This window comes from Euprymna scolopes, chromosome 33 (assembly GCF_053919585.1).
Source record: "Euprymna scolopes isolate OS-2025 chromosome 33, ASM5391958v1, whole genome shotgun sequence".
Taxonomy (NCBI): Eukaryota; Metazoa; Mollusca; class Cephalopoda; order Sepiida; family Sepiolidae; genus Euprymna; species Euprymna scolopes.
The window spans coordinates 43,721,473-43,747,474 of record NC_136514.1 but is presented as its reverse complement, the minus strand read 5'-3'; the positions used below and the strand labels follow the sequence as shown (position 1 = coordinate 43,747,474).

The following is a 26,002-nucleotide window of genomic DNA, read 5'->3' as shown; positions in this document are numbered from 1 at the left end:
AACTCACTGGGAGAGATGCACCCCTGAATCAATGGGAAATTACCATCTTTAATTTTCTTCCTGAGATCACCATGGTTCTACAATTTGGAGAGCTGTGGTTGCTGACACTGTTAAAACAACAAGGCCGCTGATGATGATGTCAAACAATAACTGCTTACTTATATAGTCAATATCAAATTAATACTTTTATATATTAATACTACTATCCGTATCTACCTGGTGTTGCTTGAAGAGTATTTTTACTTCCATTTTTGCTTCACATTTTATCTTATTAAAGGTTTTTTTCTAAACTCTTAAATTTATAAATAAGCTAAAAGTCAATAGTACCAAACCAGCAAACAGACAGAAAGAATGAGTAGATACTGATTACATAACAAATACAGGAAAGTGAAAACTACCTACGTAATGTCAGTCTTGTGGATGAGCTCAGGGGAGAAGAGAATGAATATAATAAAACTTGAAATAATATTTTTAGAAATTTAGTTTTATTTTATTCTAATGCATTTTTGATTTTAATAAATATTCCATTGATAGCAATAAAAAAGTATTCATTATATTGATTATTTACTTGGCAACAATTAAGTTATTATATACAATTAAACTAAATTTCAATGTAAACTGGATTTTTCCTGCACAGTAAATAATTAAACTATGTTTGGCAGCTCAGACAAAATTCTATTATAATAGGTTTAATAATTTATAAACATGCGTGAAATACAGAAAAGAAACGAGACAAATGTATTATTTTAAAATGATTTCAAAAAACAATTACAAATAATGAATGGTAAACAGTCATCAATCATAAGTATACTATATACAAATATTTACATTGAAATAAAGAATGATTTTAATATAGAAATTTCTAAAGTAATATGTCTTAAGCAACCTTTCTTCTGAAATGGTGAACCTTAAGTTAAAGCCAAACAAGAAATAATGTTGATCTGAATGTTGTCAAAACTAACTGACTACATTTTTTTTTTTTAATTTTTAAATAAAAAGTGTTATAAAAATCAAAAACCTATCAACAAAGACACTTTGCAAGGAGTAATACAGTTTGCTCATTTCTTAAACTTTTAAGCTAAGTTTTATTCTATTTTAAAAATGTACAATTAGAGAAATAAACTTCCAAAATCTGTTAAACTAGCTTATCTGTGCCCTGGCATTTCCCAGGAAAGACGACTAACTCCAGAAACTTCATGCCTAATCTTTAATTATTTGTGATATGATAACATTGTCTTACACGAACACAGATCCAAGAATGTTAACATAAGATAGTATCCAAAAAAGAAAAAAAAAAAAAAAAAAAAAAACTATAACTTTAAAGCATGAATATTCCAGAGTAACATAATTAAATATCAAGCTATCAGCTTTACTTTCATTAAAGAGTTTTTTTTATTGATATGTACTACGTTATTTTTGAGATAGTAATACATGGATACAGTAATTTTTTTTTTGCAAAGGAGTCCCCCTTAAGGCCCAGAGGCCACTCGAGGATAAGAGTTAATGAGTGTACAGTAGTCAATGGGAAAATGTAGTAATCGTTAGTAGTGGAAAATTGGTATATTGGATTACTTAAGGAGATGGTTCATCAAGAACTTGTTCATGTTGGACGACCATATTGTAGTTAGTTGGAAAGCAGGGAAACGGAAGAGAGTTCCACAGGCGTGAACTTCTAAGAAAGAAGCTTTGTTCATGGAATCTACGTTTAGGTTTAGGCACAGATAAAGAGTGGGGGAAATTATTGATAGTGGTTTCAGCTAGAAGAGTGTTTTTCGTAAAATTCAGGCCAGGGGGAACCATAGATTGGAGCTCAGATGAGCACTTGCCATGAAAATAATAATAAAGCAGGGACAGGCTCACAACATCTGTCTTGTGGGAAAGAGGTTGCTGGAAAGAGAAAAAGGCATCCCCCACTAGGCTACAAAGTCTATTTTGAACTCTGTCAAGGCAGGATCAGCTCTTCTAGCAGCTCCTGCCCAAATGTGGCAATAGCACTGCATTCTTCGATATACTTGGCTCTTATACAAGTAAAGAATCGCATCTTGTACAGATACTGAAAAATGAAATGATTGAAGTAATACCTAGAGTAGTAACAATCTTGCCATCAACTATTTTTATAGTGACCCAATGACTTGTGGCAAACCCACAAGTCATGGGGTCACTATTGAGATACACATGCACGTTTGGAGTTGAGGTTACAGTCTTGAAGTACTTCCACAAATATGAAAATTTAATATGAGCATTGATCTCATTAATGAGACTAGCAATAGAAAACATGATACCACTAATCACATTATGTCTTGAGATCATGCAATGTTTTATCTAGAGCTTCAAATGCTTTTTCATGTACCATTGTACATTCACTCCATAAAATCAAAGAACTATTTTGTAAAACTTTAGATTAATCTAATGGTATCATACGATTAAACAATGAGCATATTCATGCTTCATATTGTCGTTAATACTAAAGACAACCTTCAAGCTGACCTTGTATTCCTTGACGCACCGAAAGTACTATTCGTCACATTGGTAGAACAGCTCACTTGTCAGTTAAATTGCAATTATTTTTAACAACAAATCCGATTTGCCAAATAAAAGAGGATTCTTTCTTGGCAAATCGGATTTGTTGTTAAAAATAATTGCAATTTAACTGACAAGTGAGCTGTTCTACCAATGTGACGAATAGTACCTTCGGTGTGTCAAGGAATACAAGGTCAGCTTGAAGGTTGTCTTTAGTATTAACGACAATATGAAGCATGAATATGCTCATTGTTTAATCGTATGATACCATTCCAGATAATTGATGTTTGTTTATGCGGTTGGTAACTAATTTCACTGTTCATGCAGTAATGACCTGATGTGTATTAGGTAGATTGTCAATATCTTACCATTCATCTTACAAGTCATATCTTTGATATGAGCCAGAACCAGTTAATGGTAAATGGAGACATGTAACCCAGATATTTTTTTAATTTTGTCTTTCAAAATAATTTTAAAACAAATTTCTGAATTATAAAATTTGGTGCTTTGAGCAGGGGTGGGAGTAGAGAATAAGATGCAAGTAAAAAATCGCAAACAACTTTTCTTGGGAAGTTTTGGTGTGGGAGAGAACCAGGTAAGTCACAAAAAATATCAGAAATATTGATAGAAACAAATGAATAATTCCTGGAAACACATGAGGGTTGAGGTTTATTGAATTGCGGAACAGCTTAGCAGGCAAAGGTCTGGGTTATTATTCTATTATTTCTAAATGATGTTTATTTATGCTGCATTTAAAAGAATGACAACACAGTAATATATGAAAAGAAAACAATATATATTTATTGTCAATGACAGTGATGGATGGATAGTTGTTAGGAGGGAGATACACGCACGAGAATTCAACAGGTCGATTCTTCTTGGGTCCAAATCATCAACCAATATATTTTTCGGTTATTTTTATATAACCATTTGTGACCACTGGAAATGCCCTCTTTGGGACGGCATTGCACTATAGCCACAACCTAAAGACGTTTTATTCAGCTATTGTTGTTTCATTGGATTGACCTGGCTTCGATTACACTTGTGTAACCTTTTGCCGAATATGACTTTTCAAACATCATACTTTTATCTTTTCTTTTTGACAGTTGATCAAGTTTGTTGTTTCTTCCAATGCAGGTATCTGTATCAGGTTCATAATTTTTATTCAAGTAACCTTTTGATACATGAAATAATTATTTTATGTTTTTCTTTTTTCTTTTATCACCAGGAGCACGCTTTTGTCAAAATGATTTCTCAGTATATATGAATTAGGTATTAAATAAGATGTCAGGGTCATACGCTTTATTCAAACAACCTTTTGGTACATTTGATAATTATTTTGTTGCTTCTTGCATTTGGCCAGGTGCAAGCTTTTGTCAAAATGATTTTTTGGTACATATGGTTTAGATATTTAAATGTAGACAGGAAAAATCATCTTTACTTTATTATAAAGAGAAGTTCATTATTTCCACCTCTCTCTTGCTATACAGAAATATAGTAAAAAAAAAAAAGAAAAAAAGAGAAACAAAACAATCTAGTCATGTAATTTTCTAGTTTATGAATAGATTGTTTTAATATGATTATAATAACATAAAAACTATGAAAAGTTCATAGCAGTTCAAGTTTACTCTGCTCCGTGTATAGCGACCATCAACATGAATGCATTAAATTGATACTTTGGGTGCCACGTGCCAATTAAGTTACATTTAAATTTTTTGTTTTTTAATTATTATCAAGCAAATTTTGAAATAATCTCAGAAAATTCACAACTTTACACAAATGTTATAAAAGACATACATAAACTAAGCATACTTCGTGAAGTAATAATAAATTACTAAGCTAACACTTTAATAAGAGTAGTAACAATAAACTGATCACCTTTGTGATCATGCTACAATAAAACAACACAAGACGAATACTTGATGCAAATCAGTTAAGCACTGGGTGTGTGCGTGATACTGTCACGCAACGTAGAAATAGAAACCCTAATGTTGACCGTTGATAGCAGTTGGGTTGTGACAGTCCCGAGCGATTTTCTTCTCCGCCTCATCTACTCTCACCTAGCTTCGACTCACATCTCTCTCGGGGAAACTCCGAGTTGACAGATGTCCCAGACTGGGCACTGTCCTCAACTGATATATATAAATGTTGAACAGAGCTGATATGTTTAAGAGCTGCATCGCCCGGAAAAAAAATGTGTCACTGAGTTTTGTTATACTATTTCATACAAGAAAATACAACATCATATCTGGTAAGTCATATATAGTATAAAAAGAGTGCTCAAGATCCTAGATAGAGCAAGTAGATTTAAAGGCCACATTACCTGGGAAAACCAACATCAACGTTTTGTCTTTACTATTTTATCCAAAAAAAAAAAAATTTTGGTTTGCTTAAGATAGAAAGTGGCATATAGTCACCAAAATGTGCTCATTATCTTAAGAATAGCAGGTGTGTTCAAATGTAATTTCATTTTATTCTGTTTTTTTTTTTTTTTTATATATATATATAAACCGGGCAATGCCAGGTAACCCTGCTAGTAACTTATAAATTACAGAAATTAATAAATAAAAATAGAAATGGTAATATGAGGCTCAGGGCTTGGAGTATGAGTGCAGAAGCTTTCATTTATTTCAAGGAAAACAATAAAGAAATTTATTCTAATAATTGTCACTGTATTTACACTTCCTCTCGCTCAAGCGATATGTTGAGTGTATCTTTGGACCTCACTTCCAATAAATCAAGTAAAATGTTTTGTGCTGAAGGCAGAAGAATGCTGAATCCAGATTCACTATAACTACATACATTCATAAAAACAAAAACTAACAAAAGTAGTTTGGTTCATAAATGCATGCATAAGGGTGTTTAGATAGAAAAAAAAAAAAATTGGGGGGGGGGGTCTAGTTTACATCAGTGATCTTTTAAATAAACACATTTCATGTGGAAACATTACATACTTATGTGTCATGTCAAAATTAGTATAACTTTCAAAAGTTAGGAAATGATCCAGTAGAAAAATCATTGCAAGTAAAAATAGAATTTATTGAATTATTGAGTTTTTCCGTATGTTTAATGCAGGAAGTTATGTAACCAACTCAGTATGACAAACAAGGGAGATAACCTTAACTTAAACTAAAGGTTTGCACATTTTAAACCAACACATTTCAGAATTTGATTGTGAATAATTTTTTGTTAAAATTATGGGTGCTAGTGCACTTATTGATCCGTGCTATTTTTTTAAAATAGTATTTTCAAGTTTAAAGTTTTATAAGATCTGTTTTTATTAAATTGTGAGGTGAAAGTACAGAATAGGTACACAACACTCTCCCATCCCCATGTTAAGAATGGCTTTTTAAATAATAACATTATTTCAGCAAGGATCAATAAGTGTATGAATACCAAATTATGTCTAGCACATATTAGATTATTTTTCATAATTTTTGGAATTTGTATTGATTTTGTAATGGCACGTATGTAATAATGCTTTCATCGGAAAATCATTGGTTTAAAAGATCAATGTAAACAAATACCATTTTTATTTTTTAATGAATTAATATATTTTCACACATTTTTTTTTTCTCTTTTTTTCTTTCCCTCTTTCCTTTTTTACAAAATAACAAAAATTTTATTCTTAAAATTTAATCCTACCTCAACTTTGATGTCAGCCTGGGGTGACGCCCCGGATGAACTGCCTGTATTTGCGGGACTGATATTTCGTGGGGGTGGATGTGTGGCCGGGTTCCATGTGGGAGCGTTCACTATGGGAGGGGTAGAATGCAGGTTGGGGTATGCGTTGACAGCACTTTGGTCAGCGCGTACGGATGCACTTATACTGCCGGGAGCTGGACTGGACGAGCCCACAACTGGACCTTGGAATGCAGCTGACCACAATAAGAAAGAAACAAAAAGAGAAAAAGTTAGGCAGAAATACTTTCAGGAAAAAAAAAGAAAAGCAAAAATCACTTAGAAGTTGTTGAACAACTTATAAATATTTAAGTTGCTTTAAAATTTGTTACATTGAAAAGTTGGAATAAACTTTTTATTTAATTTTTTTTTTCATTGTAGATACAGGAGTTTTTATTTCATTTTTCATTGCAGATATATAAATTTTTATTTCATGGTTTTATTGTAGATATATAAATTTTATTTCACTGCATTTGATTGTAGAGATATAAATTTTATTTGGTTGTAGAGATATAAATTTTATTTCATTGTAGAGATATAAATTTTATTTCATTGTAGAGATATAAATTTTATTTCATTGTAGAGATATAAATTTTATTTCATTGTAGAGATATAAATTTTATTTCATTGTAGAGATATAAATTTTATTTCATTGTAGAGATATAAATTTTATTTCATTGTAGAGATATAAATGTTATTTCATTGTAGAGATATAAATTTTATTTCATTGTAGAGATATACATTTTATTTCATTGTAGATATATACATTTTATTTCATTGTAGATATATACATTTTATTTCATTGTAGAGATATAAATTTTATTTCATTGTAGAGATATAAATTTTATTTCATTGTAGAGATATAAATTTTATTTGGTTGTAGAGATATACATTTTATTTCATTGTAGAGATATACATTTTATTTCATTGTAGATATATACATTTTAATTCATTGTAGATATATAAATTTTAATTCATTGTAGATATATAAATTTTATTTCATTGTAGAGATATAAATTTTATTTCATTGTAGAGATATAAATTTTAATTCATTGTAGATATATAAATTTTAATTCATTGTAGATATATAAATTTTAATTCATTGTAGATATATAAATTTTAATTCATTGTAGATATATAAATTTTAATTCATTGTAGATATATAAATTTTAATTCATTGTAGATATATAAATTTTATTTCATTGTAGATATATAAATTTTATTTCATTGTAGATATATAAATTTTAATTCATTGTAGATATATAAATTTTAATTCATTGTAGATATATAGATTTTAATTCATTGTAGATATATAAATTTTAATTCATTGTAGATATATAGATTTTAATTCATTGTAGATATATAGATTTTAATTCATTGTAGATATATAAATTTTATTTCATTGTAGATATATACTCACTACTCCAAAACTCTATACTCTGCTGTCAAAAATTGTAACTCCAAAAACTTTACACACTCCTATCAAAACTTTTATTTCATTGTAGATATATAAATTTTATTTCATTGTAGATATATAAATTTTATTTCATTGTAGATATATAAATTTTAATTCATTGTTTTATTGTAGATATATAATTTTTTATTTCATTTGTTTTTATTGTAGATAAATAATTTTGATTTAAATGTTTTATTGCAGATATATATATAATTTTTTATTTCATTTTTTTTTATTGCAGATATATAAAGTTTTTATTTCATTTTTTTTATTGTAGATAAAATGAGGATATCTTTAAATAAGCTGACATATGATATAGTTGATACTAAAAATTGCACATGTGGAAAAAATAATGACACACAAAAAAAATTATTTGATTTTAGCTTCACCAAAGTAAGAAAGCTTTTCATATTATTGCAAATGTATGTAAACACACATAACACTCATCAAAATTTAAGATTAGTTTTAATGATTGCTTTTATTTTGTTTAAAATATGTATCACTGCATAGACCTTTTCAAATGTACTTGATTTTATTTCATATAAAGTGACACAAAGCAGATGAAACATAAATTGCCAAAAAAAAAAAAAAATGTAATTAGCAAAAGTGATTGCAATGCAACAATGTACATGGAAATGTTGCTGAAACTTCATTTTAATGTGAATTGACAAGAATACATCAGAATTAATAAGGGTTAGGAATCAATTTATGGCACATCAACCATGTGGGTCATTTTGTGTCATACAAAGTATTTATAAAAGATCATTTGAACAGTTCTTTAAAGTTATTTAACTGTAGCTTTGTTCTATAAAAGCTGGAAGTGATTTATTATTTCCATATAGTCTATCAAATTGAGAGATAGACACCTTTTTAGACAGGCATGATGAGGTCTAGTGCGAAACAGCATTTCTTGTGAGTATGCCATGTGTTTTGTAATCAATTAGAATATGATTGTGAATAGGTATATGTGTGTTAGATATGTATGTTCAATTCAGACTTTGCTTAATAATGTCTTGTCTTCAGGTGGTTTAAAGAGGATAGGTACCAATGATATGTTCTTTTGTTTTTTTGTTTTTTTTTTGCTTCTCTTGGAGTAAAAGTTTAATACCACGCACATGCACACAAAAACAGATATAATTAAATTAATTCCCAATTATTCAATGTTTTGTTGCTTTGCATTTAATTCATAACAAGCTGAGCATGTGGAGTCCTCCTCAATGAGTAAAAAATTTACCACAACTAATGTTTGTGCAAAATTTTTAAAAAATTCCAAGGCATGGTTATTGAGAAAATGAAATGATGAGCGACTTGGAGGCAATTTTACCCCTATAATCCCCAACAGGGGGGGGGGATAACCAGAGTTATCCTGGAAAATCTGTTCTGGCAAAAATTAACTTTCACCATGACTAATGTTTGTGCACAATTAAAAAAAAAATCCAAGGCGTGGTTATTGAGAAAAGTGTAAACAAACGAACAGACAAATGAGAGTGAATTACTAGGTCTAATACCTCCCTTGTCGGGGGACCAATAGTTCAATATAACTAAACAGGAAAGCGACTTTGCTTATTGGAAGTAAATAAATATATAACGTAGTAATACACAAGAAAACCAAAGATGTGTAACGAAAATAATCATTAAAGTTCTTTGGAGTCTTAATAACAGTAAGAAACTGGCAAAGTTCCCATTTTAATAGTGGTGGTGTGGGGAACAAAATAGAAAAAAAAACAGAAAATGACAAAAAGATTTTTTTTAAATGTATAAAATATCTTTGTTTCTGGCTAAACTAAATTTAACTTTGAATAAAACTATTAGGTATCAGATTAAGAAGAGTGACTGAATAGAAGGAAAAGTTCAACTGTTATTTGAACGCCATCTTTATCAGCAAATTTTAATGACCTTTTCTTAAAATGTGGTTAGATAAGAAAATGTTGAAACTCAAAGCAATTTCAGCTTAAAAAAAAAGACTAAGGGATATGCTATTGTTGTTGGCAAGAAATGAAAAAATGGAGGCCAGATGCAAATCATAATGGATCAGTTTGAATGTCTCTTCATCAAACTGAAATAAATGTCTACTTTAATTATGTATCAAAGTAAGTCCTCACACCCATTTTAGAGGTGAACTGTAGTAGTTGAAAAGAAGATAATATGCATTTGTAGCAGCAATGATAATGATTGCCAGAAAATTTTTTTTAAAACTTGTGATTTTCTTCATTTCAGCAGAACTGACGGAAACCAAAAAAGACAAAACAAAAAAAAATTGCTATTAATGCTGACAAGGTGAATTGTAGGTAATTGAAACAATTTCATCCAATTTCTTTGCAGTAAATATCTCCAATATTCATGATGTTTTCTGGCGGCTATATGAGCACATACATATTTGAACATAAATACGTAAGATATCAAATAATATATGATATATTTAAATAGCTGTGAATCATACATATACTTTATACAAGCATTATATTATGCAGGCTGTACTAAAAGTAAGACAAAAAATGGATATGTTTTTATAAATTGATAAAGGTCATTTGAATCAGGTTCATTTGTAGACTAACTTTTCCTCATTCAGATCCAATAAAAAATCTAAATGACACCCCTGTTCAGTCTCAAAAGACAAAGGATACCCCTTGTAGGGGCAGCTGTGCATATAATTGTGACGCTAGGGTTGCACAATTCCTAACCACACCTCTCCTGAATCGGCACTGTTTGGATCCAGTGGCAAGGACAAGTCCAGGACGACTGGAAACAATGCCGAGATAAGCGGAGAGCACATACTGCACCTGGAAGTCCCAAATGGTCACCTACTTAGTATTGACCAGGTTCAACGTTGCTTTTAGTAATGACCACACAACACTAAGAAAAACGTTACTTAACTTCGGTGATCCAGCGGGAACCGGTGTGTCAACGTGATTATGCCGTATAAAAAAAAAAATCTAAATACGGTACCACTATTGACTTCTATGAGGGATGGATGGACAGTGTGTTTGATATTCACAGAAAACTAACTCATAGATGCTTATGGAAGTAAGGAAATCAGTACTGAAGACAAAACAAGTAAGGGGAAAGTCATCGTAGAGTGGAAAAATGTGTCAACAATTGATGAGGCTGTACTTAAAATACCATAAAGAAGATGATATTGATTTATTTTTACTCCAAACAAGGCATATTGCCACTTGGAATATAAGGGATTACTATTTGTGAGTGTGTCTAACAAGAGATTGCGGAGAGTTGAACAACAGTATGTCTGTTCACATTACATTTAAACTTTTGCAGGTTAGTATAGTCAGGGAAGCAGGAAACAAGGAGAGAATTTCAAAGGCTAATGGTCTGAGGGAAGAAACTACTAAAGTAGACGATTTTCCGTCATCTAAGGACTTCAACAGTGAAGGGGTGAGATTTTGCTGCTTGTCAGGTTAGTTATGGGTATGGCTCAAGGGAACACACATGCTATGAGTTCATCATAGTACATTCCATTAAAATCCTTGTAAAACAGGCACAAGGATGCGATGTTGTGGTGATGGAACAGAGGTTGGAGCTTGGCAGACAGTATGGGACCTATTAGATTTGAGACTTTTTTGAACCCTATGAAATAAGGTAGATCAACTAGGAAGGGATTCCTTCAACAACAGAAAGAAGTTCTGCATTTACTTGGGTGTTACCCAGGAGTCTTATTTTAGTTATTTCTTGTTTGTTTATCTTTCAAACCCTGCTATATTTTTCTTTTTTAATCAAATTATTACTTTTTATTTAAATAGAATTTTGAAAATTAATTTTAATTCTTAGTGTTGTGTGGTCATTACTAAAATCAAATTACATTTCCAAATTTTTGAGATGAGGATTGATTATATTCGTATTATATATATATATATATATATATATATATATATATATATATATAAGTGATGGGACGATTCCAGTATTTTTCTCAGATTCCAATACAATTAATTCCGTACTAAATTCCCAATTCTGATTCTTTATCCATCTCTAAATATTTAACTATGAAGTTATTTTTTTCTCAAATATCGTAAAAACACATAAAATGTGCATATATTTATTCAAATGTAAAAAACAAACTTGTGTGTGTGTGTGTGTAGGGGGGGGGGGGTAATCTATAGATTTTAGTTTAACTAGTAGTTTAAAATCAGTAAATACTGATAGTGGAAAAACAATTCCTTTATCTTTTTTTTTTATTTTTATTTTATTTTGTTTAAAACAAAACCAAATAAAAAAAGATAAAGGAATTGTTTTTGTCATTGGAAAATAGACACAAATTTTTCTGATACCCCAAAAGTTACGATTTTTCCGATTAATCATTCCAACACTAACATATATAATAATATTTGGTAATAAATAGTAATATATAATGATTAGTTAGATTATACATCTAAAAATAAAGGCTCCTAAAATTTGTACTAGAATTGTCCATACTTAAAATATTTTTTTAAAAAGAGCATATAATTTTAAAACTTTTTGCATACAAAAAGCATAATGGTTAATATACATGTTATAATGAGGTCATATAGTTATATTGTAATTAGACTTCGTTTATCCGCTTTTAATATCAACTTATTTTTAGATTAATACTAAAACATATTATAAACGATACATTAAACATAAGTTCCAGTTTTACCTACAGCTGGTTGAATGTGTGAGTTAGTCCTGAGTACAAAACTTAACTGCCTTAAACACTGTTGGGCGAAATGTTTGATTTTACTGAAGCCTAATCCTAACCTTGAAATTCATTTTTTCTAAAAAATTTTTTTCTCTCCTGCTGCCTACTCTATTATTATACAACCCTAACCCAACAACTCAACATCTCTCCAAATCATCTAGGATATGACACAAAACTGCATGCAGCAGGGAGACCGTGGCTAAATAGTCAAAACTATTCTACACTTTCCAAGTAACAATTTTTGGAGTTAATATCGACACACTGCTGTCAAAACTCACGACTCCAAAACTCTACTCTGCAGTCAAAAATTTTAACTCCAAAACTTTACACACTCCTATCAAAACTTGCTATTCCAATATCCAAATCCAAACAACCCGTCCCTCAAAATTCAGGCTTTTTATTTAAAACCAGAAGCATTTCATTTGCATATGCGGTGACAAGATCAAAAGCATATAAATAGCAGCAGCCATTACTTTTCTTTTATTTTCTTCTGCCAAGAGACACTACACACGCCATAAAAACAGGTTTGTAGCAATTTTTGAAGGCATCTAATTATAACTTAATTGTTTGGGAGTTTTGGAGAAGTGTGGAGTCACCTTTTAGTTAACTCTGACCCAGAATGATACTAATTGTTAGGCCCCTACCTATGGATCAAATAGAAATTCAGGATAGGATTTGAGTCCCTTTCTTTAAACAAAGAATTTTTTTCAGTGGTTCAAGACATGCTGAGGTAAATGCCAGCACAAATAGAACAAATGAGTGAACAGTATTAAAGTGCACACAATCTAAATCTAATATCATTTAAATTTCACAATCTTCATGTTGCTATCTCCCTCCCGAAATTTAGATTATGTGCTAAGTAATCTTAAAACACTAAAATATTGTAAAGTTTGAAGAAGGTATGAATGGTGCAAATGAACAAAGCATGGATAACATACCTGGGTTAGCTACCCACTCTTGGAGTGCTTTTTGTAGTCGCCTAACATGAAGAGGTTTGCTGGCCATGCCGACTAATGCCATAATTTCTAAGAACTCTTCTTCTCCAGCCTCACAGAGTTGCTGAACATCATCTCCACCTGAGGAAGACAGAAAACAACAATATTTAGAAGAAATTAAATAAACAATATCTTTCTAATTAAAAACAACATCAAAAATAGATATTAACAAAGATAAATATGAAAATATTAAACAAAACAAGTTAGCATCAGTTGCAACTCCAACAGTCAATCTACACGAGTTCAATTGAGCTTACCTAAAAATCAATAAGTTTTATTGAAAAATAAAAATAGGCACGGCTTAGCTGAGAAAATTCATACCAACCTATCATGCAAAAAATAATCTCAAATGGTTTAAATTCTTAATTTAAAATATTTACTGGTTGGCGTTTGATGACGTCTGAATATCGCATGTGCTCTCACATTGTTACAAATTAAATATTAAAACTTTCTAGAAAGTAAGATGACTCTTTTGAAAACTGAAGTGGCACTCTAGAAAGGTGGATTGACATCTTGGAATGACAGGAAAATTATGAACAGTGAAACAATCAAAAAACACTCCTCCCTTCCAAGTGACTACAGCAGGCAGGGAGAACATATTACTCATTTGGTAGATCTAAATCACTATTTGATTTAGTTCTGATTTTTATTTGTAATTGCACCAGAAAAGGTAACCTATATTTCATAAGTAGAAAACACAAAATGCATCTTATCAGTCCCAGGTTTCAAATCTATAACAATGCTGTTGTATAAGGTACGTTATATCATTTCATTAAAATCAGTCATCTTACATTTGTTTCCTTTAAATGTAAAAATGTCGACATGGGTAAAGGTAATATATACTTATTTACTATGTTTTTTGTGAATTTCTTGTTTTAATTAAAAACCTCACCCCCAGCTTAAAACAGAAATTAAAGAATATATTCATATAATAATATAAATACACAAATTAAATTCTTCTAAATACCTGATCAGGTAAATTTGAGAAATGTCCCTATAAATTCATTTTTTAACATTATTTTTCAATTCATTTAGTTTATTCTTAAACAAATATTAGAACTATTTTTAACTTTCTTGAGAAATTTGTTCAAAAGGTATATTATTCTATTTCAAAAAAAACATTCAATTGTGTTGAATAATAGAAAATCCACTGTTTATAGTAAGCACTATTGATATTGGAATACAATTTTTTTTTATTAAAAGAAATTCTATTTCTATACTTATTTGGTTTTTAAACCATTAAATTTTGCATTCCAATTGTGTTAGATTTCATTTCTGAAAATTTTCTTGCCAATAAATTAAATGTTACGAAAGATTTAAAAAGTGTGGCTCATATTTAGAGGCCTCAATAATTATTTTACCTGTTATTTGTATCTTTCATAAAGTCATTAAACATAAAGGTTTCAACCTATCCTTATACTTGCGATTCTTTGATACATTTATAAGTTTAGTTATTTTTCTTTCTACATCTCCCACGTTTACTTTCTATGTCTAGTGCCTGCAAACCAAGATTGAAGATAACATTCAATGTGAATTCTTATGAAACTTCACTCTTCTCAAAATAACATTTTTCTTCCCTTGAAATAAAATTTCTTATCAAAATAATAAAAAAATCAGATCAAAAATATTTGAATAAAAAGAATAGTTATTTAAAATCCAAGAAAAAAAAAATAGAAAAAGACCATAAATAAAATTATATTTTTTATTTTGAGAAAGCATCAGATAAGTTGACATAAAAAAGTGAGTAAATCAGTTAAAATGTAGAATCACATTAAAAAAATAAAAAGAGGGAAAAGATCTATATTAGCCACAAATCGAATTTATTTTGGAACATAGGTTCAAAGTTGTTTTTAATGGGAAAATGTCGACTTCTCTCTCATTCAGAAAAGCTTTTTCTGTACAAAATAAAAATATACCAAATGAAACGAACAAAGCAAAACTTGCAAAAAAAAAAATAAATAAAAAGATAAACAATCTTTTAAAAAAGGAAAAATTAACAAAATAAAATGAAAGAAAAAATGTTTACGGTATAAAGATGGTTTGGAGGGTTCTGTGAAGATTGTACTATCAATTTATCTATCTATATTTCTATCTTTCCATATAAATATATATATATTAATAAAATTGATGATGCCGATATCTTGCTTGTCATCGTGTACAATTTTCATCTGTTCATGAATATTTTCACTAATGAGAGGAAAGATGAATAAAGTAAATTTTAAAGGAAAAACTGATTAAAGAAAAAGTGGTAAGAGGAATAGAAAGATGTAAATAATTAATAAAGAAAGAAAATCAGAATGAGAGATCACACACAAGTTTTTTTTTTTATAAATATTTGGAAATTCTCAAAGGTTTTCATAAATATTTAATAACGGCTCATGGGTGATCTAGTGTATTCTACATTTGACTGTATATCATTTCTAATTCTGCCTGCCTATCCTTTTCATCCGCAGTTGGAAGGCAGAATAATTGTGATTGTGTTTCATGGCACATCAACCCTAGAAATCATTTTGTACCCCACAATACATTTATTAACAGTCATTTCTGAAAACTTAATCAATTTTATCTTCAGTTTCTCCTATAGGAGCTGAAAGTGATTTATTTTTTTCAGGTAGTCATTATTTGAGAGATAGGCATATTTTTTGAACTCCATAATGAAGTTTGGTGTGGGATAGTGTTTACTGCAGGTATTTCTATATTTTGTACATTTGATTAGAATATGTTTGACTGTGAGTAATTGATAGTTAACTGAAAAGTTTGCTTTGAAAACGGGGAGAAAAAACTAGAAAATTAGATAATGCATACATAAATATACAGATCACAAAGTATTTGGAAGACATGACGCATTGATAAACAGGCAAAAAAAAAACAGTTACAGCAAACAAAACTTTTAACTGGTAGGAAATAAATACAAAGGAAAAATTAGCAAAGAATATTGCAAATAATATTGCAAATAATATATATATAAAAAACATGAACATTAAAAGGTAACTTGTGCTCTAGTTTTTCAGACTAATATTTAATGAATCATTCATGAAAATAAAAAAAAATTGTAAAATTTTTCTTTATTTTATTTATTAATGTAGAAAATGACTTGATCGTAATAAGTAGGTAGAATTTTTTTTTAATTTTTTAGTTTCTTAAGTAGTTTTTATTTTTCTTTCAACAAATTCCGAGACACTCTGCTCCAGCCCTTAAATTCATTTTTTTATTTATTTTTTTTTATTTTGAAAGATCTGATTTTCTCTTTTTCTTTTTATAACAAACCCATCCATCACCCATCCATATGGCACCTTCATCTTTGTAAGTGTGTATTTTCTTTCATTCTATTTCAAAAGGAACATAAAAGATGCCAAGGATAGAAACAGAAATATTTTTTTCTTAATGCCTCTCTCTCTCCCTCTCTCTCATCAATGAAGATTCGATACAACCGAGATCTACACATGCACACATGCAAACCCCGTCCTGATTAAAGCAAAAAAAAAAAAATGTTATAAATTTTAATTCAAAATATTTGCCTTTAGGGTGGAAACATTGTAAGTCGAAGTACCACCAAACATAGAAATATTGAGTACTTAAAATATTTCAAATCAGACTTGAAACCTCAAGCAGCAGTTTTTCGAAAAACATGCAAGGTACAATATGGCGATTATAAAAATGAAATCTTTTTAACTTTTGAAATCACTACTGTGGATTGGGTACAATATAATAATCAATATGGAAATGGTTATAATAACTACGAAATCTGCATAAGTTAAAATATCATATTTAAGCATATTTTATGATCAAACAATGCCAAGACGGGGCCTGCTAGTATATATAAGATAGATATACATATACTAGAGTTTTTAGTCTGTTAAAAATGTGCAAAAGTTATATTCTATTGACTTAGAATGAATGCGTTATGCCAAATTGATGACTGAATATGGTTAAATTTGTGCTCATTTTTTTCATTAAATACTGATCCATATCAATCCCTAACTGTGCATCAAATGGATACCATAATACTTAATTCACTACATCTTATCATAGCAAAGATCCTTCCACAATTTCAGCCAGATTCGCCCAGCAGTTTTCAAGAAACCTTGGAGAGTAAATGTGCTATTATGGTGACTAGTCCTTGTTAATCCCTTACTGTGCATCAAATGGATACCCTAATACTTAGAGCACTGCACCTTATAAAGATCCATACAAAATTTCAGCCAGATAGGCCAAGTAGTTTTTCAGAAAAAAAAAAAAAAACTGAAACAGACAGACAGAAAGAGAAATCTAGATATAGTCTGTTGCTATTCAGAATCCAGGAAGTGTTTCTTTCATTTAACTGAAAGAATCCACATAAGCAAAAGGATTTTGAAAGTGTCAGATAAATGTTTGTACAAGGCAGCTGGTTTTGTATGTATAAATTGAAGAAAAAAGCATAAATCAGTACTTAAGAATGTGGGATGTATACATGAAGACAAAACTGGTAAGAAAATAAACAGGCATTAAAAAAACAAAACTTGACTTATGGAGAGAGATCAGAAGAAAGAGTGAGGGAGAGCAGGTTAGAGAATAAGAAAGGAAAGTCTGAATGACAGTAGAATCTATGGATTCAACTCCTATATTCAAACAGACCAAAACAAAGATGGATGCCATAAGGACAACAAAGAAGCAATCCGTTTGTTTCCAGCTGTGATGAAGCTCTGACACATTTTGTAATTCCTTTTTGTGTTGCTTTTGCAAAAAATGTTTTCTAGCCCAATGAAGACAGTAAGAGAAACAAAGTGAAAACAGTTGAACCGTGAAAAAAAAAATATTCATTTAAAATGCTAAATGGTTTTCCTTTTCGTTTCATGATGGATAAATACAATTTATGCATTCTTGTGAAAAATGTTGACCTAATCGTTGTACAGATCCATATTCAAACAATTTCATAGAACAAATTAACTTTAAATAGAAAGATTCTATGATAGACACAAGTAATAAAAAAAACTAATTCAATAAGATTTTTAAATATAAACCACACATTTAATATTTCTCTTCAATGAAAATTTATTGACAACGAAATTGTTTGTTTTGTTTTGTTTTTTTAATCTACAACACAATTCGGTTGTTTTTCTAATAGTTTAATATATTTTTGTAAATAATTTTCTAATCTGGTTAAAAAATAAACATTATTTGAGACAATTTTAACAATAAATTGGATAAATTCATAAATAATGGTAAACGTATGAATTTGCAGGAACATTTCTGAGATCTATAAGAGAATTTGACTTGTTCCGTAAATTTGTGGATAATTATTTAGGTGTGTGTGTGAGTGGATATATATATTACTGTTTACTAATAATAAATAAATATTTCCCTAAAACCTCTAGCATTGATGGAGGGGAGACTAAAACTTTGTGCTATGATTTCAAATGAGCTGAAATAACAGCATAGAAAAACTTTGCAAATATTTCTCATATCTTACATCTCCCCTCTTTTGGAAATAGGGTACGATTATGAATATCTTCAGTGTCAAATAAGCCTTATACACTGTGAAATTTACTTTATGTATGAAAACCAAAGAGGAGAGATATAACATGTGAGAAATATTTGGAATCAAGTGTCACCTTGCTGTTATTTCAGATCATTTGAAACCATAGCAGCAAGTTTTAGTCTCCTCTCCATCAAGGCCAGAGGTTTGGGGGAAATATTAGATATTTTGTACCTATTTACTATGCCTCCCCACGGGACAGAGTTAGACACCAGGGTCGTTTTTTAACGTGGAGAAAAGGTACAAAAATAAAAATTGTCTCAGTCGTGAAGAATTTCTCCTCCACCGAAAGAGAACAAGAAAATGAAGTGCAGCATCTGAAGAACAGATGCTACACTTTGATCTTGACCAAAAGACCAAGTATTAATTCATATGCAAAACTAGGAAAACAAATGACTATGATTGAAATATTGGTAAAGGTGCAGTATCTTTTCACCCAAAAAGAAATCCTTTAAAATTACCACTATTAAAGTTTTTGAGGATGCTGAAAATGAAAATAACGTTTAAAATCCTAGGAAATAAGTAATTTCCAAGACATGAAAAAATTATAGTTGTAAAAAGAAGGAGATCACTTTTCTATACATATTTAACGTAAAATGAATATCCACTTTATAGCTACCTTTTTGTATTTTAGGGATGGTGTTTATTTGGTAATTGTGGCCTGGTAGACCAACATAAAACACACCTTAAAAAACTTGTTTTTTTATAGGTTTTCCAGGTACCATGTAATTCTTTATGTTATAAATGGTGGCCATTGTTGTATGTGCAAGCGCATGCATATTTTTTGTTTAATACATGGAAAAATACTTATTTACGGAAAATTTAAATGCGATATTCGTTTTCAGCACACCCAAAACCCAATAGAAAACAAGTTTTTTAAGGCAGGTTTTGTGTTGGTTTATCAGGCCACAACAAACATCAACCCTAGAAAAAAAAAAAAAAAAAAAAAAAAAAATCAGACATAAAAAGGTGGCCATAAAATGGGTGCTCATTTTATGCTAAGTTAATATAGAAAAGTGATCCCGTAATTCTTGAAACAATAATGTGTGACCTAAAGGGCAAATATCACATAGCCCACTACACAATTCAGGTCATTACCTTTCCAACGAACCCTCATTTGTTAAATTATGATCATAGTTGCCAAGATTTCAATCTTATACCACCTTTTTTGGCAATTTTATATATATATAGGATTAAACACTAGTGTCTGTAGGTATTCAACAATTATTATAGTAAATAATTATGTCAGCCCCTTTAAGAAACTTGTTTTTTATTATTGAGCACTTTCAGTGTAAATAAAAAGTTGGTCAATTTAGCTCTCATGATATCTGACAGATATGAAAAATATTTATAAAAATAAATGTTTAAATGTCAACAGTATTTCTCACTGTCAACGGTGGCCAAATGGATTAGGTTCTTGCTAATGAAACCAGAAATGGCTTCTGTTGCCGGCTTCAAATCTATCGATCAGTGTTAATCGTGACACCCTGCACCCCGAAAAGATGAAGCACTAGTGTCTGTAGGTATTTAATAATTATCAATTGAAATGCTCATATCTTTGGTTCTATGGGACGAAACTACATGAACATTTGCAGGCTTTTTGATGGTTAAAATTTTATGAGAATTGTTAAAGAACCTATATTTTCAAACCAATAAAATTTGCTTACATTTGTATATATAGTGCCCTGGCAGGCCAGCTTCAGTTTTGCTGTTTTGGGATGAATTTTGCTTAGACTTTCTTGTTTGGTTTTCTTCCCTGTGGCCTTGCCAGGCCACTAATACATATACATATATATATATACTAGCAGGAGCCCTTGGCGTTGCCCAGTCATAAAATACACTTAATTTTTTTTACTTTTAGTTGGACATACAGACACATAGACAACTGCCATTTATAAAAGAAGTCGGAATAAATTTATAATTGTAGTACAACAATTTGATGAACGTTTGTGAGAAAGTTACCTATTATTTAACAACAATGTGACATTTTTTTAAAGTTAGGTGTAGATGTTTGCTTAATGTCGAAGATAAATCAATATTATGGAAAGGGTTTGATTTGAGGTTCCCTGTGAATTGCTACAAGGTGAGATATTGAATAGTCCTTGAAAAGATTTTAAGTGAGATTGTAGTTTGAATATTGTTTAAAAAACATATGGTGCAGCTAGATTGGATCCTTAGACTACACAAGTCACCTATGAAAATCATCAAACTCAAAATAAGGATGAATCTAAGTGGTGATCACTGTAAAAAAAAAAAAAAAATCTAAGTGAGAATTGAATAATTACAAGTGTAAAGTAGAAAGTGAACTTTGGATTTACTTTTGGCAGCCTCGTAACTCTCACTTTCCTTATTTTGTCCTTTAGTTCTCATATTCCACAGGCGATTTTTCTGACAAAAGGGGAAGAATTTCTGCTTTCTGCTGTTTTTCAATAAAACATTCACAGTTGGCTAATTTTGGATCTTGAAGTAGCATTTTTTTTTTTTTTTTTGCATCTTTCATCAAGTGGCCCTGAGAAGCAAACCACATCCATAACTTTGATCAAAAGGTGGTAGATTCAGGCAACCATTTCTCATCTAATCTGAAAAAACTGTATACCTCCCCTGCTAAGAAAAAGGACGATAAGATATTTGTAGATATTTAAAGATTAAAAATTTGAAACTAGTTCTGCTAATAAGTGAAGATATCTTTTCAATGCTGCTCTCACAGACCTAGTCACATGCTTGAGAGATGAAGAATAAATGTAAGTAGCTCTCTCTCTCTAGATGTGTATATATATATATATATATATATATATATATATATATATATATGGAGGTGTTTCTATGAAACAATGAAATGAAATTCACTTTATTGTAATGGAGGGTAGTGAAAGGAAGAAGTTCATCTTCAAATATAGTAACATGTCTAATGTCAGAGTTGGAATAAAATGAATATCACTTAACTTAGATTCTCATTGCATTGGAAACAAAGCTGACTGAACACAGACGTTTAACAGCAAATCTCGATGAACAAGAAAAGCTACTTTAATTGTTTTACATTGTAATTAAAACACAAAGAATTTTGAACCGAAACAAGGTGCATGGTTTTGTTTTAAAAACAATTCCAGGAGACTCAATTCTAAAATGCTAATTTCAGCCAGAAACAAGTCACTTTAATAATCAGAGTTTTTCTATTTCTTCTTGAAATTGTTGGGCATATTTCAACACCAGCAGAACTCCTGTGTCTCCTAGCTCTTAACTCCTTATTGCCATTTCTATTTTGCTTTTTTTCTTCTTAAATTCTATCATTTTTTATTTGCATAGATAAAAAAAAAATGCTTTATTTATATTGCTTATGAATGCTAAGTGCATATGTATTATTATAGAACTCCTTATGCAAAATTAATATCACCATTTGATACTTCATGAAATTTTATTCTAGAAAAGATATGTTTGGTCTTGGTACATGAATTAAATTTCAATGATATTTAAAAAAAAAAAAAAAAACACAAACACACAAAAAAAATATATACTCCATCATGGTAATTTTTTAAAGTCGAACATAAACAAGTTCTTGTTGAGTTGCTCTCTTATGGTGAGTCGTCTTCTTAAATAATCAATTTCTGCCCAATTTCCACCATCACGAATCATTATGTTACTGTCTCACCTGAGACTCATTAACACTTAACCTTAAGTGGCTTCTGGATCTTGATAAGCAGTAACTCTAGTAAAAATAAGAAAAATATTTAAATAAACCTTTTCAGCATTTATCTTTTACCAATCACTATTAAATCCTCTTTGATTCAAAAGTTGATATCTTAAAACCAGTTTCATTTTGGATGTTACTCAATAAAATTTATATTTGGATATGATTTAAAATACTCTGCCTTGTACAGGGATTGAACTTACATTTCCTGCATTATAAGATGTTTCTATTTAATACATCCTCCACCTCCAAGCATGTCTTGTCCCATTCGTCCTTCATTGGCAACTGTTATAGATCAGACAGAAATGCACATAAGTCATTGATCCTTTCAAAATAGTTTGCTGCTCAGGATGTGATAAAAATGAATCCAGAAACTTAGTTCAGATAACTGCAATCATTTCAATTCACAATGAAAACAAAGTTTGGTTTTTTTTTTCATCCCTCAAGCAAAATTCATTCCCATCAAGAAAATTAAGCAAGATATCGTTTAGTTCTGAAAGCAAAGTGTTTTTTATTGAATGTAATAACATTTTAACCTTTAAAAGTGGCACAATTTGGATGGGGGCCCCTGGGGCAGTTGCTTCAGATACAAAATTCATAGGGGCACACAATTAAAAAAAAAAAGAAAAGAAAACTATAATAAGGTGGTAATGTAACCTTTCTTTTGTATGTGCATCGCGGGTGTTTGGTTGTCACTTAGCAACTCCAAATCTATTAGTCAGTACTGTACAAAATTTGGCATTAAAGCACGCCAAGGGATTAAACAAACGGTTCAGATTTAAATTCTTGGACGGTTAACAACAACAAGGTCAAGGAACAACGAAGCTGAGAAAAACACTATTTAGAAATATTGCTAAATAGTTAGATTTTATTGTTGCAATAAGCAAGTAGAACAGGTTCAAATAACATCTCTAATAATATATTGATTTCTCATTTGAAATTATGAAACAATACATGTGTGTATGTGTGTGCAACTCTGATATTATTTTTATTTACTATTATCTACAGTTTCTTTTTCACAGCTCATCCTTCTCTGCTCTATAATAATTTTCATGACAGGTGCTTGACTCGGCCTCAATCTACGGTTTTCCCCTGTAAAACATTAATATAAACTTGTTTAGTTACAACCACTTTTAATAATTTTCCTCTCTCCTCCTGTGTACCAAAAACTAAACAGAGCTTCCATGAGTGAAGTTTCTTTTCAAGAAACACAGAACACAATACTGCAGGAGCTGACTGCAATAGTCATTTTTAAGTCTAATGTAAACTAATTCTTGTTGAGCTATCCTTTTAAATAATCAAATTGCATCCAATTTGAACCACTGTTATTAAACATCACGATATTTTCTCACAATCCCCCTGACAAACTCATTTAACACTTATCCCCAAGTGGTTTCTTAACCTTGATAAGTGATGATACTTTACTTAAAAAAGAAACAAACATTTATATTATTTGGATTCATCAGACTCCTCAGACTACTGGTATCATCTTGAGTGTGATTTTCAAAACGTTTTGGTCGATGTAACCTCCGACCTTCTTCAGGTGTATCTTGTCAAACTTGGGAATGTTTCTGTCAAACTCAAGAATTTAGACGGAATTTCGAACGGAACCCTTTATTTATTTTATGGGATAGCATACTCTTGTTCCATCAGCCATGACTGGATAAAGGTCCTAAGTAATTCGCAATTGTATTTTTTAATCGCCGACATTGAGGATTGAATCTTCAACTGCAGGAAAATATCACTCTTACAACTGATTCCTGAGTTCAACAAAAAGATTCCCAAGTTCAACAAGATACATCTGAAGAAGGTCGGAGGTTACATCGACCGAAACGTTGTGAAAATAACACTCAAGATGAGAACAGTAGTCTGATGAATCCATATCATATGAATAACCAATCCTCATCTCAAAAATTCAGAAACGTCAAACAAATATTTATTAAAATTAAAAATGTAATAACATAAAATGAACCTTTTTAAAATCCTGTTCAAAAAATGATTTAATTAAAAATTGAAATCTATCAAAATGCAGTTTGATTTCTTAAATGCTCTCCTTTTTCCTGGCACACTGGACCGATATCTAGTTTCCCCTTTCTCTGCATTCGTCACAAACTTTCATTGGCCTTTTCTATAAGGCTGCCTGCTGATATTGTAAACAACTTTTGTTTATTCTTTTCTCAGCGTTAGTTAAAATGTGATAGCAATTTGGTTTGATTAATAATTTAATGACCAAACGATACTCTAATAATTACATTTAATTTTCAAAAGACTAATTTAAGAAAAAGGGAATTTGGTAGAAAAAAATGTAAAAAGTATTTATGAAATTTAACAAGGTCCAATCGATTTTATTGCAAAAAGGATTTATTTTTAATAACATATTCCTTGAGTATATTATCTTTCGAAAAATGTAAATATTGTTTTACAAGAAATTATTAAAGAGATAAAAAAAGGTTTATGTGCGTTGGAAGCGGGTCAATGAGAAAAATAAAAATGTAAGTAAAAAGCCACTCTGATAGGTATATACATATATAAAAATAAAAATTTAATAAGTTACTTTAATAGTACCACAGTTGATCATACAAGTGACCGGAGACCACTTGTGAATTTAATATTCCCATGAAACTTCCTCATTCGGAAGAAGCCGGTTCAACCGGCCTAGGATGAATGCTACTTCAAACAAAAACGAAGTTAATCCAAATGAAAAGGGGATAGAAATCTAAAAAAGACGAGAAGTAGATAATGTTATGTACCTTTCACAACGAGAATGGTTGAATGAAACCAAAGGATTGAGGTCTTCTCAACTTTGCAATCATCAAGCACTTGCTTTGAAATGTTAACCATTACCAGGGGAGTAGGAGGGGGTGAAGATGATGATGATGAGGAGGCCATTTTCTACTGCCTCTGCTACTCTATGGCAGCTGACAGAAATAAGTTTTAATGTATAATCAGAATAAATTTAAATATATTGATCCACTGGAGCCTACTTGTATGCCGAATAAGCAGCTGAAATATGTCAAGTTGGAAAGAAATGAAGGAAAGAAGATGCGAAATGGATGAGGAGGTTCTCCATCAATTACGAAGATGGAGAAAACAAAAAACCAATCAGAGAGGGTACGGGAAGGGGTGTGGCAAGGGAGTGAATACATATATCAATTATTAAAATGGACAAATGGGAAAGATTTAGAACGAAACGAGAATAAAAAAAGAATAATTAAAATATTGAAAAAAATTTTTTAAAAAGATTAGAAATAGGAAAACTAATTGAAGCCAAAGGAAGGAAATCTTTTTTTTTTTCCAGATCTTAATGAAATGTTGGCTTATTACAATGTCCACCTGAGAAGGATACAGTTTGAAATGAATGAGAAAAATGCTGGTTACAGCAAAAATGGGGGAGGGGGGAGATTTAAGGAAGAAACCAACAGTCGATTCTGTTCTGTGGAGATATGATTCTAAACTGCTTATAACTAGACAAAAACAA

General features: G+C 30.4%; 1 protein-coding gene across 36 annotated transcripts in view; it reads right to left on the bottom strand.

The window, feature by feature from the left end:
- The window catches only part of LOC145258201 (uncharacterized), a 418,516-nt gene that overhangs the window by 145,760 nt on the left and 246,754 nt on the right, over positions 1-26,002 (bottom strand). For all 36 annotated transcript variants that reach the window (XM_080116132.1, XM_080116128.1, XM_080116134.1 and 33 more), the window contains 2 exons: positions 13,268-13,405; positions 6,166-6,398 (listed from right to left, as the gene is read on the bottom strand). In XM_080116132.1, coding sequence (XP_079972258.1) covers positions 6,166-6,398; positions 13,268-13,405 — 371 coding nt within the window. The remainder of the gene's footprint in view (positions 1-6,165; positions 6,399-13,267; positions 13,406-26,002) is intronic.